Source organism: Phlebotomus papatasi, chromosome 2 (assembly GCF_024763615.1).
Source record: "Phlebotomus papatasi isolate M1 chromosome 2, Ppap_2.1, whole genome shotgun sequence".
NCBI classification, from domain to species: domain Eukaryota; kingdom Metazoa; phylum Arthropoda; class Insecta; order Diptera; family Psychodidae; genus Phlebotomus; species Phlebotomus papatasi.
This window is the reverse complement of record NC_077223.1, coordinates 103,255,678-103,268,665: the sequence shown is the minus strand read 5'-3', so window position 1 is coordinate 103,268,665 and position 12,988 is coordinate 103,255,678. Positions and strand designations below refer to the sequence as shown.

The window sequence follows — 12,988 nt, the reverse complement described above, 5'->3', positions numbered from 1 at the left end:
AGCTTAGGATCGTACGAAGCATGGCCACTTTCCATAGTAAGTTACCAGATGCAATTAAATTTTCCTATTTCTCAATGCTTTGAAGATTCTTTAGAGAAGAAATTGGCAACTTATCACGGAAGAACCTAGTATTTTCGAAAATGTTGCTTTATTTATTTATTTTATTTATTTTTCTTTTGAGACCATGTGATCACCTGGCAAAGTTTGTGAACGATCCACTGAATTGATAGTAAATTAGATTCTGTAACTTGCGATAGTTTCTTGTGAAAATTTTGTGTGATCAGTTTGAGGTTATGTGCTTCACTTGTCAATTTTACGGTGCAGATGACGTTATCACTCAGTATACTATAAAAATGTATTTCAATATTCATCCTTAATAGTTGTAAAAGTATTAGGGTAAGATGGGGTAATTCGGAATCATGTCTATTTTGGAATTTTGAGATTTTCTCACTGTTTCAGATTGTCAAAGAGGTAAAGAAAACCACGAAGAAGTATAAGACCAGTTTCAAATTATACATGATTCCAAATTACCCCATCTTACCCTAGTTCTTCTGCACTGAGAAAAAACGGGGGTGCTATTAACTTTTTTTCCTCATAACTTTAACACTTTTTAGGTGTAAATATATATCAACATTTTTTAAAGTTAATTTTACACCTTTTTAAGGGTAAAAATAACATCAAAAAAGGATAACTTTAACCCATAATACACCTAAAAAGCATAATATTTACACCGATTTCGGATCAATACTGTAGGGTAAAATTAACATTTCCGGAATGTTATTTTAACTTTTTCGGATTTCTGTCAGTATGGAAATTCTACAACAATTTACACCTAAAAACTATTTTGCTTCTTGGGCAATACCTCTGCAAAGAATGAACCGTGTTATTATTTTATTTATAATAACAATTCCGAAAATGTTCGGAAAATTCCATTAATTGTGAGTAAAAATGCAATTGCACAGAATGGAAGTATTTTTTTCCAAAATTATTGTACATCCCATCCCTTTGCAGTGTCCCTGGTCCATGATTTTGAGCCAAATAAAAGAACTAAACCACCAACTGGGAGATCTTGCCAGTTGAATCGATCTCCACCGCCACCAACCGCGATTGCGCGCCTCTTCTTCATGTTGGATCAACCGCATGTCCCATTATCATCACAAACAAATGCAAAATATTTTGCCAACAAATTTTGAACAACTTTATATGACTTTTTTAATCTCTCTCTCAAGTCCCTTTTATTCATCCCACCCTCGCTTTTTATAGTGCCCCAACCAATAAATCACTCAAATCCGATAAAAAAACCAAAATCTTGATCTTCACTCTCTTCGGAATAACAAAATTTATTCCATGAGACTTCTGGACATGAACTGGCTATCGTGCTGACTTCCCTTCCCTCACAGACACTGTACAAGAATACCACCCACAAATTGGTGAATCGCAAATCATAAAGAAACATCATATAAATTCATGAAAACACTCTCAATGGGGCTCTCAATTTGAACACATTAAAAATACTTCATGAGGCTTCTTTTTCTTCAGGCCCTTTTCGCCTCGTCACTCTCTTTGGGACTCACAGTGTCCATCCTTTATCTCTAAAGATAAACCAAAAAACAAAAAAAAAATGCTGAGAAGGGATTTGAGACTTAGTGGAATGCTCGAATTTGCAATGCTATAGCCTAATGGCGCTGGCACACCTTTTCAATTGAGTGAATTTCAATCGATTGAAATTTTACCTTTTACTCTTTCAAACCGAAATCAGATACAGCTGTCTCTGTCAATTTAAAATTAAATTTGGAATTGAAAATAAAATTGAAATTTAAATTTTCATTTGACAGAAAGAGACAAACATATGTATCTTATTTCAGTTTGAAAGAGTAAGAGGTAAAATTACGATCAATTGAAATTCATTCAATTGAAAAGATGTGCCAGCACAATAAACATTGAAAGTTCAAACCTAATTTCAGCATTTCAAGAAATTTTCCTATTTTTTCTGGGATTTAGTTGATGACCGATTTGAACAGGAACATAGCTTTGAAAAATGTATTTCATCCTTAAGATCTCCGTTACAACTTTTAGATCGGTAAAATTCATGAAATCAAAATTCGCAGCATTTTCTTTCTCAAAATACTTGCGTAAGTCTATCTCACTCTTTCTCACCCAAAATTAAATTGAACTAAATCTAATTTGGTTTGATGTTCAAAAGAAGAAGAAGAGTGAGAAAGAGTAGGATGGACATATTCAGCGCTTTTAATAAAGAAATGGATGTAAATTTTGACTTTATGAAATTTCCCTGATCTAAAAGGTGTGCCGGAGCCATAAAGAATAAAATTAAAAAATTCTAAACGGTTGAAATACATTTGGATTTCGCTTGATTCCAGTGGTATTATCTTGTAACAATATGACAATGTCATATGACAAATTCTTAAGGTAAATGCAGAAGCAGAAAACCATAAAAGATCAGTGCGCATTGAATGGCCATTGGAAAGGGCTCAATGAAACTCTTAGTAATTGATATGAGTCGGATACTCGATTAGTGTATCCTAATTTATCACATGAAAAATTTTAAAAGTATTTATTAAAGATAAATTTTCAACAGTTTAGCATTTGACCTTGAAAAACCCAAGAAAAGGAACAGTCCAAGGTTATTAGGAAGCATGGATGAATTATTTTATCCTCGATAACTCATGAAAAGGTATTCAAAAAAATTATCAGTCCGTTTTTAAGTATTCCATAAATAATCATTGAACGATTATATACAAAACTCTCCCGGTCACTTGGAGCAATAAAAAGAAAAGCTTCAAAGCTTGAATATTTGTTGAATTAACAGTGGATTGAATAAAAAAAAGAAACAATAAAAAAATTCCATCATCTCGAAATGTTTGACCATTGAAGCCGACAACTGCATTTAACCAACAATAACAATTCATATGGGGATCAATTGTTATCTCACGTCTTCGCATTTAATATGTTTAAATCGATTTGAGGGAATCCATGTATGAATTTTTCATTGATATTGCAGAGAGACAAGCACCACTCTGACACTCTATATATCATAGGCAAAAGGAAAAAAAAAAACGTAAACAAGAAAATGAAAAAACCTTCAACGTGTGCAGGAGTTAAAAGTCTTGTAATGTATAATTCCATTTAAATAAATTCACCTCTACCAGCGATAACATTGGTTGATCGAGCCCATGAGGAATAATTTTGCGCGCACCGCAAACAAACAAAAACACCAATCCTTCACTCTTAGGTTCACCCCCACAGAAAATACTTTGCCTATAGAGAACTTGGGTATCAGGAAGAAATTCGTGGAAAAAAATTAGAGAGGGATATCTCTTTAATAAGTCAAACAGTGTCGCAACATTCCTCGACATCTTGGCCCCTTTTCCACCCCTTCTGGTCCGATCCCTGGGCACTCAAGAGGTAAAACATGTAAACTAAGAAATACACGTGGGCACCGAAAAAGGTTATGCATATCCTATAGCTACATATCGTCCAGTCAACCATCGAAGCAACAAATCAATATTGAGGGCGTTTTTGCAAGAATAGACTCTATCAACAATGTCCGTCTCTTGAGTGTCTATATGGGATAAATTGGTGTTGATTTTGCCTTGTTTCCCAGACTCATTTAAATCTCTCTATCGTCTCCTATTCGTGGGGGCACCCACAGTGGAACAATCATTTATTCAGCCACATACCCAAGAGTACTATCAAAAAGTCAACTTGAGAAAAATACCAAGAATTGTTGCAAATTTCATTTACACTCAGGAAAAACTGAAATAATTAAGAAAAGTTCGAGAACTAGTCCCCGGCGAATAGCCTTCAAAGTTGAAGCCAATTTCTTACTTTCACATACAAATGCGTATGGGAATTTTTCTGCACTCGTGATGATTATGCTAAATATTTAAAAAGTGAGAAGTTTTTCCGTATTATAAGATACCTTTCCGTATGGAGGGATAAATATACTAAATTTTTGTTTAAATAATTTTTTTCCTTGGAGCACTGTGAGCTGAGTCCGAGATCAATTTAGGAATTGGCTTCAAATAGCTACATATAAAAAGGCCAACTTTCCAGGGAGTTGTTCGAGAAGAAGCTTAAGCTAAGTTTCACTGGAAAAACATAAAAGTCTAAAGGTGTTTAACCTTACAGAAGCAGCGAAGAAAGGAGAAAGAAACGTGTCATAGAAGGCCAACATTGAGCCCATTTTAGGGATAAGCAGTTAAATATGAATGAACGGATGCAAGGAAACCCACAAAGTAATAATTTAAGTAATGTGATAAATTAAACTCACATTTTTTTTTTATTAAATACACCTCTTGAACAATTGACAATCTCAAATTGAACTGGACTTAAATGTTTAAAAAGTCCTCTCGAGCCGCTTTTAAATTAAAGACGATTTATAGACGTTTGACATCTTTAAGTCTGTAAAACTTTAGCGTAGAATACGAAATTTACAGTCTTAAAGGTTTAAATAAATTTGACACTTTAATATTAAAAATTTTTATCAGATAATATGAATCGGCCTTTAAAGGGCGATTTAAAGATTAAAGACTTAAAGATTTATCTCAGAATTGGAGGGTTAAATGAAGATGAACAGTTCTATTTTTTAAGTTTTGTTTTTAAATTGTACATAGGGTAAAGTGGTACAATTTGGACAATGGTACAAGTTGGACAATGCAATGGTACAATTTAGACAGGGTTTTTTCTTAATAAATTTAGTACTTCATTTTTATTTGTATATTTTAAATGCTTCAGTTTTATAATTTGGTTCCTTGTGATTAAAAACAAATTTTGTACTGTATTTATCAGGAAAAAAGCCATGTCCAACTTGCACCGGCGAATTGTTCCAAATTGTAACACTATGTCCAACTTGTATCACTTTACACTAAATGCTTGTGCACCCCAAGTGCATACAAATAAAAATAATATACAAATAAAAATGAAGTACTAAATTTATTAAGAAAAGAGCTCTGTCCAAATCGTACCATTGCATTGTCCAACTTGTAACACTATGTCCAACTTGTATCACTTTACCCTAAATGTTTGTGCACCCCAGTGAGGACTTACGAAATCCTCTTAAATCGAAATAATCACAACAAATATTTGTTCGTAAAGCTTTTGTGCTTCTAACAAAACTTTACAAATAAATGACAAAATTTTACGAAAAGGTTTCTGTGTGTTTATGAACATTTACAATCCAAGAAAAAACTAAAAAATAGTCGTCAAGTGATCGTAGACGTTTGTCAAACAAGTACAAACTTTTACGAACTTTTCAGTTCTTCAGTGGGATTTCACAAACATTTACGAAGTCTTTTTTCTGCGTACAATATATTGTTTTTGCAAAAGGACAATTTAAGAAATGCATTTAAAAATCATTTCAATAATAATTTAACAAATTTTCACATAAAAATGTAAGATTTTCCAAAATTTCACAACAATTTCAAAACTTAATCCACACTTCTACTACCTCGTTAAACGGATAAGTAGATATGGTTCAAATTTTGACAAAGGAATTTTGTTTACGAAAATGACAAAACTCTTTCAGGGGATCAAGACCGAGAGCAAGGCTCGAAATAGGCTTAGACTTAAATTTAATGTATTGTTAAGTACAGAGGTGTGCAAGAACCGTTTGAAACTGAATAAACGTCAAATTAATCTTGTACATCAATGGTCAAAACGCCACCCAGAACAAACTTATTTTGACGTTTATTCGGTTTCAAACGGGTCTTGCACACCCTTGGTTAAGTTTTTCAGAAGCGGTTTTGTCATTAAATGTCACAAATGTCACAAACATCAAATTATTTAAAGTGTCAAAATAACTACCTGGCAATTTTGTGAATGCTAAAGTCTCTAGAACAGAGGTGAGCAAGAACCGTTTGAAGTCAAAATAAGATTGTCCAAGTAGCGTTTTGACCATATTGACGTATAATTTTCATTTAACGTTTATTCTGTTTCAAACGCAGCAGGGCTATTAATGGGTAATATCCCCTTCTATATGTTATCCCATGAAAAATTTTTTTTCTTAATATAGTCTTGTAGAATTCCTTAAGTAAGGCACTGTAGAACCATAAAACTTTTTGTTTGCTTATAACGCTCTTGGTCCCATTACTGAGATTACTATAAGTAAAGCGGCGCACTCTTTAGGATCTTAAGAGCTCCTATAGGAATTTCTACAGAAAATTCTCACTTTAAGTCTTTTAAAAGTGCATTAAGAGACTTGTTTAATACTTGGTTCTATAAGGCAGCTATTTTGCTTCTTGGGATATTTATTGTTTTTCCTCACCATTTGTCAGAAATTAATTTTATATATTGATGATTTTGATATCTATTTTAATGGATGTATTTAGTTTTTAAAGGATTTTCAACATAGGATACTGGTTTTGAATCGGTTTCAAACGATTCTTGCTCACCTTTGCTCTAGCACATCTTTTAAATCAGAAAAACATCCCTTTCTTTCTCAAGCGGTTTGTATATTCTGTCCTACTATTTAGTACTCAAATTTAATTGAACTAGATTGAATTTGTTATGACGATCAAAAGAAAAAGAGGGCAAAAGAGTGGGATAGACTTATTTAAAATTTTTGAGAAAGAAAGAGATGTAAATTACGATTTCATGAAATTTTCCTGATCAAAACTATGTGCCAGAAGCATAAGAAATTACTTCCCAAACTTGATAGAAATCTTGAGTACAATTTTCCAATAACATCTTGTCATTTTGAATTTTTCTTTTGTCTGAGTGCAGAAAGCCACATGTGGATTTCTAGACGAGATAGACCATCTTATGTGTTAAGAGATGAAAGGTAAAAGAAAAACTAGGGAAAACATGAAGCTCAACTGCGCATTTATTAATTTATAGCAATGCCCAGGGACAAAAAACTACACCCCCAAGACAATGAAAAATACCCAACAATCCACCCACGCGACCACAGGACTGTACCCCTTGTTCCCTCTCCTGGTACTCACAATAGAGCCCCAATGATGTCCAGAGAGCGAAAGTGGATGAAGAACAGAAATCACGACAACTCCATGCGGTGATTCTGATCGTAATGGCAATTGTGAATGGGTATAGAAATAAATTGCTGATAGTTCATATTATATTTTAAATAACATTCTCATCGCACGGATCGGTTGCCACCATCAAGGACGACGAAATGAATGCCCATGAGTCGCAGATTTAATGTAATTGGACTTTGAGTGGCACGAAGAGATGGAAGGAAGATTCATCTTCCATGCAGAGTTGGAAGCTATGCAGACACTTTTTCAAATTGACTCAAGACATGGCTATGGCTCAAAATCAACCTGCCACAGGAAATGCAGCCACCACCATGCCATTTTTGCCTATTCACAGTATCCAATTTACATTTTGCCCTTAACACACTGAACTTTTCTTCCCACAATTTATGATCGCATCTCCAACATTTTACCCACAGAAAGATTCATCTTCTCTTAAATGCTAGACCATGTCTGATACCACTATTATCTTTTGAGCTTTACCTCTTGACAATTATCTTGCAAGTGAAGTATAGAGAGAAAAATGATAAAAACAGATTTAGATTAGAACCAAGTTGTATTTTTACACTTCACGAGACCACTTGAATTTTTATCGAGTGTTTTGGTGGAAAATTTATCAATATTGTACGCCCCAGATACACAAAATGTCGAAATAGCCATGTGAAAAATCTTTGTCATGCCCTACGTCAACAGATTAATTGAGACAAATTATGCTTAGATAGTACGGAGAATTTCCAAATTAATCAAATTGCGAAATTCCTGTGAGATATTTTGAGAAAGCCATTATGATGAGGTGTCAACCTTGAGGCAGAACTAGGACCTAGAACAAGGTGACTGAAGCACGTTCAGGACCTTGTCTTGGAACGCTTTGGGATCGATCGCGAACATCTTCCTGAAGTGGCGGAGGATCGAACAGACATAGACTACTTGAGTGTCCCAGGCTCGCGATCTCGATAGGGATAGGCCGTTGCAAATGAATGAATATTTTAGGATCAAGGATCATTTATTTCAGTAAACTTCAGTTACTGATATTGTTGTAGTATCTGTTGGCGGTTCAGTTGTCGTAGGGATCTCCACTTCGTGCTCAATCCACTGACCAATAAGGGTCCTAACGCGATTCTGAACGTACCTCAACCCTTCGTAAACAGTCACATCCATAGTGAACCAATCAGCAGCAAAACCAAAGAACGAAATATTATCAGCAACCGCGTCTTCGTTCAAGTCCTGTTGAACCGAAAGGGTCCTTTCAGGATCCAGGTTCCCATTCGTAAAGTAAACGTTCGTCACATTTGGTGTGAGTCCTCCATGAATCTCATTGGTCCTTTCAATACTTGCTATCATTTCCTCCTTAGTCATCCTGAAAAGTATATCTCTCTAGAGCCCTACTTCTCAATCAAAAAACAATCAAACTCACGTTCCGTTGAGGAGATCTTCGCACTGGGTTATATAGAAATCAATGGGGAATCGATCCCCAAATGGATGATCGTCTCCACTTGATGTCCTAGCCCAACCGTATTCAGTACAAGATTGATACAACTGTTGACGGACACCCCAAGCTACAGAATCTGCATCCCAATCGACCTCATAGATAAAGTCCAAAAACTGAGTATAGTCAATCATCATGCATCCAAATTCAGGGTAAATTCTATTCGTCACCCAATCAGAAAGCCCGTGGAAAGGCGTGGTACCATTTGCAAGATCACCACAGAGATTGGTAAAAGCAGCCGCACTAAAACGAACCAGATAAAATACTTATCAGCTTACAAGGCATCACCCCATATTACATCACAGATTATACAGTTAAACTCACTGGAAACTCTGAATTGAAGTACCAACAGCCGCAGCCATTTGCCCAAAGAGAAGATCTGCTGCGTAATTTCCTTCAATCCCATGTTCAGTATCGCATAGCATCAAACTATCCCGGAGGATTTCGTAGCTGCCATTCGCGAATAAATGTTCCATGTCTTCAAAAGCTGACGCTAAGTTCTCGTAGCAGGTCATCCCTCCGTAGATCCTTATCGAAATGGCAGTATTAGTTCCAAAATCAGAAAAATCTATCATGGTATGCATCCTCGCACTTGACGACCACACACCATCAACGAGATCCGGACGAGATTGTCTGAGCCAAACGGCTAGAGCTGCACCATGTCCAGATCCAGCTGCAATCACTTTGGCATCAGCCAACTCTTCACTAGAATTCCGGATAAAGGTAATCACTGTTGCAAGGTCACCAAGAGCCTGTTCCGTATTCAAGAACTGCAAACTTTCGAGACTAACATTGGGAGTAGGTCGACTTTCACCATAAAATCTATGCTCCGTTGCTACGATAAGAGCTTCATATTCTCGAGCAAGATCGACAAAATGGCTGGAATTGAGTCGAAATTCCGTAAAGAAGAAAGACATATCTCCGACATAGAGGAAAATTGGTCCACCAGGTGTGTACGAACTATTATCGATCCAGTATCTGTTCTCCCATGTTTCTGTGTTGTTGGGATCTGTATGGTCTAACCACTGGGTAATGTTGTGCACTTCAAATTCACCATACACTACACCTAAACTTACTCCCAGAAGAAGAAGGACCTTTAGCCATGAATTCGACATTTTATACAATTTTCTAACGGGCTTGGACCCCTACTAAAACGATTCTCTGAAAAAGTCCGATATTTATAGAATTTCCTTATCAATTATTACAAGTACCTACTACATTCATTGGATTATCAATCACTTGTGACAATTTTATTGCAGGCGCTATCTCCATATCTTGTCGGAATTTCTGCTTAAGAAGTCCATCAAAACATCGCAAGATCAAAGCTTTCACTTTCCTCTCATCTTCCTATTAAATTCCGCTAAGGTATCTCAAAACTGACCTACCCTAGTTATCAGCAATCTATCGGTAATCCAATCAATTCTGAGAAATACACCAATAGCTGATACCCCTGATACTTTAATTGCACCGCAAAAAACTGGTAACGGCAAAATTCTTCATGTAAATCAATTATTTATTCTTTCTATTTATTTCTAAGGCGTAAATCCTAATTAGAAATCTTCGGGTTGCGTTGTTGTTTCGATGGGCTCGGTTTCTCCTGTTCCTGGTTCCGTTGTAGTTTCCGTTCCAGGTTCTGTTGTAGTTTCCGTTCCTGTTTCTGTTGTAGTCTCCGTTCCTGGTTCTGTTGTAGTTTCCGTTCCTGGTTCTGTTGTAGTTTCCGTCGGCGGCTCCGTTGTCGGAGGGGTCTCTCCATCATCGGAAAGCCATTGACCGATGAGAGTCCTAACACGGTTCTGCACAGCCCTCAACCCTTCGTTAATAGTAACATTCATAGGGAAGAAATCAGCAGCAAAACCAAAGTACGATATGGTATCAGCCACTACATCTTCACTCAAATCTTCTCGAACTGAAAGTGTCCTTTCGGGATCCAAGTTGCCAGTTGTGAAGTAAACGTTCGTCACATTCGGTGTAAGTCCTCCGTAGATTTCATTAGTTCTCTCAATATTTGCAATGATTTCCTCATCGGTCATCCTGAAAACAAAATGATTTGAATCTTGATCCCAAAAAATGACAATAAAGAACTCACGTTCCATTGAGAAGATCTCGACATTGGGTTAGGTAGAAGTCCATAGGGAATCGATCACCAAATGGATGATCATCTCCATTTGAAGTTCTAAATGCACCATAAGTTGTACAAACTTGGTAAAGTCCTTGACGAGTACCCCATACTGCAGCATCTGCTTCCCAGTCCTCAACATCAATGAATTCCAAAAATTGCGTATAATCAATCATCGTGCATCCAAGTTCTGGGGTAACTCTATTAGTCATCCAATTGGAAAGACCTTCGAAAGGTGTTGTGGCATTGGACAAGTCATTGCAGAGATTGACCATAGCTGCAGCACTATCAATAAAAAGATCTGTTCAGTACCCTTTGTTGAAGAAAATCTCTTTGTATTAACTTACTGCAAAACTTGAATTGATGATCCAATGGCAGTAGCGACACCGCCAAAAAGAAGTTGGCCTGCGTAGCTTCCATTAAGGCCATGTTCTGTGTCACAGAGGTTCAAGCCATCCCGAAGGATCTCGTAATGTCCATTGACGAAGTGATATTCCATTTCGTCAAAAGCTGCAGCTAGGTTATCGTAGCAGATCATACCACCGTAGATCCTGATTGAGACAGCCGTATTTGTGCCGAATTCGTAAAAATCTGGAATGGCATGCAACCAGGCACTCGAAGCCCATACACCATCAACAAGATCCGGACGAGATTGTTTCAGCCAAACGGATAGAGCTGCTCCGTAGCCTGATCCAGCAGCAATTACTTTGGCATCTCTCAAGGTTTCATTAGATTCCTTAATAAAAGTGATAAGATTGACTAGATCACCCAAGCCTTGTGCTGTAGATAGGTACTGAAGACTTTCCAGGCTGACATCAGGAGTAGGACGATTTTCTCCGAAGAACCGAAATTCACTGGCAACAAACAGGGCGTTGAACTCCTCAGCCAAGTCGAGGAAGTGACTCGTTTCAAGGCGTGCTTCAGTAAAGAAGGTCAATTGGTCAGAAACCAGTAGGAAAATTGGTCCTCCTGGTTCGTAGAAGCTCTCGTCGACCCAGTATCTGTTCTCCCACGTTGCGGTATTATTGGGATCAGTGTGATCTAGCCATTGTGTTATATTACGAAGTTCAGCTTCACCATGCACTACACTTAAACTGACTCCCAACAGGAGGAAAATCTTCATCCAAAAACTTGACATCTTGACCGTAGGAACTTTACGATTGCTAATGAAACCATCTCTACAACAGTCTACTTTTATATAGGAAGTCCTTATCAAAATCGACTGATTCATGCTTCCAATTATCGTTAAGAAAAAAATTCCTTCAATTGGCATGTCTATCGATCATTTTCTGACAAATTTATTGAAGGCGGTATTGGCCTATCTCTGTTCGGTATTATTTAAGTTTTCAAGTGTGGTTCCCCCATCTCCATAAGCCAAAAATGTACCAATTTGTGGAATCCTCTCAAATTATCGTATCATGACTAAGCAAAACCAATCTTTCACTTTGTTTCTCTTTTATCAGATTTCTTAAATGAGACTGAAAGACGTAAAAGAAACTGACCTAGACCAAAAGAAGTGGAAATTTAGAAAGCTTCAAGAAAAGCCGACAGAGTTTGATTATCATTTCCATACGTGATACACAATAGTACTCATGTGGAGTGTTATCAAGCAGCTGGGGATTATAATTTAAAGTGCTAGGTACTTGAGATTGTCGGGTAAAATACAACTTCCTGATACCGGAAAAGCAGACTGCAAATTTTATTTGATTTAATGTGCAGAAAAATAACAGGAAACAACTTCTGAACTCCAAATGAAAAATCGACTTTAACCCCATTCAAAGGAAATTTGGCATCAATTGTCCAGTCTAAAAATAATCTCACTCTCTCACCTTAAACAATTTTATGACAAATATTAATCTCTCGAGGCACAAAATGCTATAAAAACCTGAGGAAATAGTATAGTGAAATTGCTCTGTGGATTTTCAAATATCTCTCCTAATGGGCGATTTAGAGATTGAATTGTGGCTGAAATTGTGACAATTACCACATTGGAAAACCGCACGATCATAAAATTCATATTTTGTACCAAATAATTGGCAAATGGGTGGATTTTATGCAAAAGAAATTGAATAAACGGAGAAAGTGGGGAGGACAGAGAGTTATACATATAAAAAAAAGAAATGTTTGAATCATTATCCATCCAATAATAATGTGGAAAATGCACCAGTAAAATTCACCAGAAATGTGCAGACATTCGATGGAACAGTTTCCTCCTAACAAAAGACTTTCACCTGGCAAAGTTGATTTCGTATCGTGTCGCAATAAGAAATTGAACTGAAAATATTGAGTGAGATCTATTTTGGGGCTGTAGGAGAAAAGATGCTGAGGACCATAATAGCTGTAATAAGAATTCTCTATGGTCACTTTCATATCCAA

At 36.5% G+C, this 12,988-nt stretch overlaps 2 protein-coding genes across 2 annotated transcripts in view; both read right to left on the bottom strand.

Annotated features, from left to right (window-relative positions):
- The window catches only part of LOC129800522 (uncharacterized), a 256,784-nt gene that overhangs the window by 185,600 nt on the left and 58,196 nt on the right, over window positions 1-12,988 (bottom strand). The window lies entirely within an intron of this gene.
- Window positions 7,995-9,636, bottom strand: LOC129800523 (thymus-specific serine protease-like). Its single transcript, XM_055844977.1, has 3 exons — window positions 8,821-9,636; window positions 8,425-8,739; window positions 7,995-8,367 (listed from the first exon to the last, which is right to left on the bottom strand). Exons 1-3 carry the CDS (start codon window positions 9,609-9,611, stop codon window positions 8,019-8,021), a joined length of 1,455 nt encoding a protein of 484 aa, XP_055700952.1. The 5' UTR covers window positions 9,612-9,636; the 3' UTR covers window positions 7,995-8,018.

Bases quoted from the DNA above. Each gene is read 5' to 3' on its own strand.
- LOC129800523 (XM_055844977.1), bottom strand. From the start codon at position 9,611: ATGTCGAATTCATGGCTAAAGGTCCTTCTTCTTCTGGGAGTAAGTTTA. The intron at 8,740-8,820 runs GTGAGTTTAACT...GGTTCGTTTTAG, and splicing joins ACTTCAATTCAGAGTTTCCA to TGCGGCTGCTTTTACCAATC. The intron at 8,368-8,424 runs GTGAGTTTGATT...TATACTTTTCAG, and splicing joins GAAGATCTCCTCAACGGAAC to GATGACTAAGGAGGAAATGA.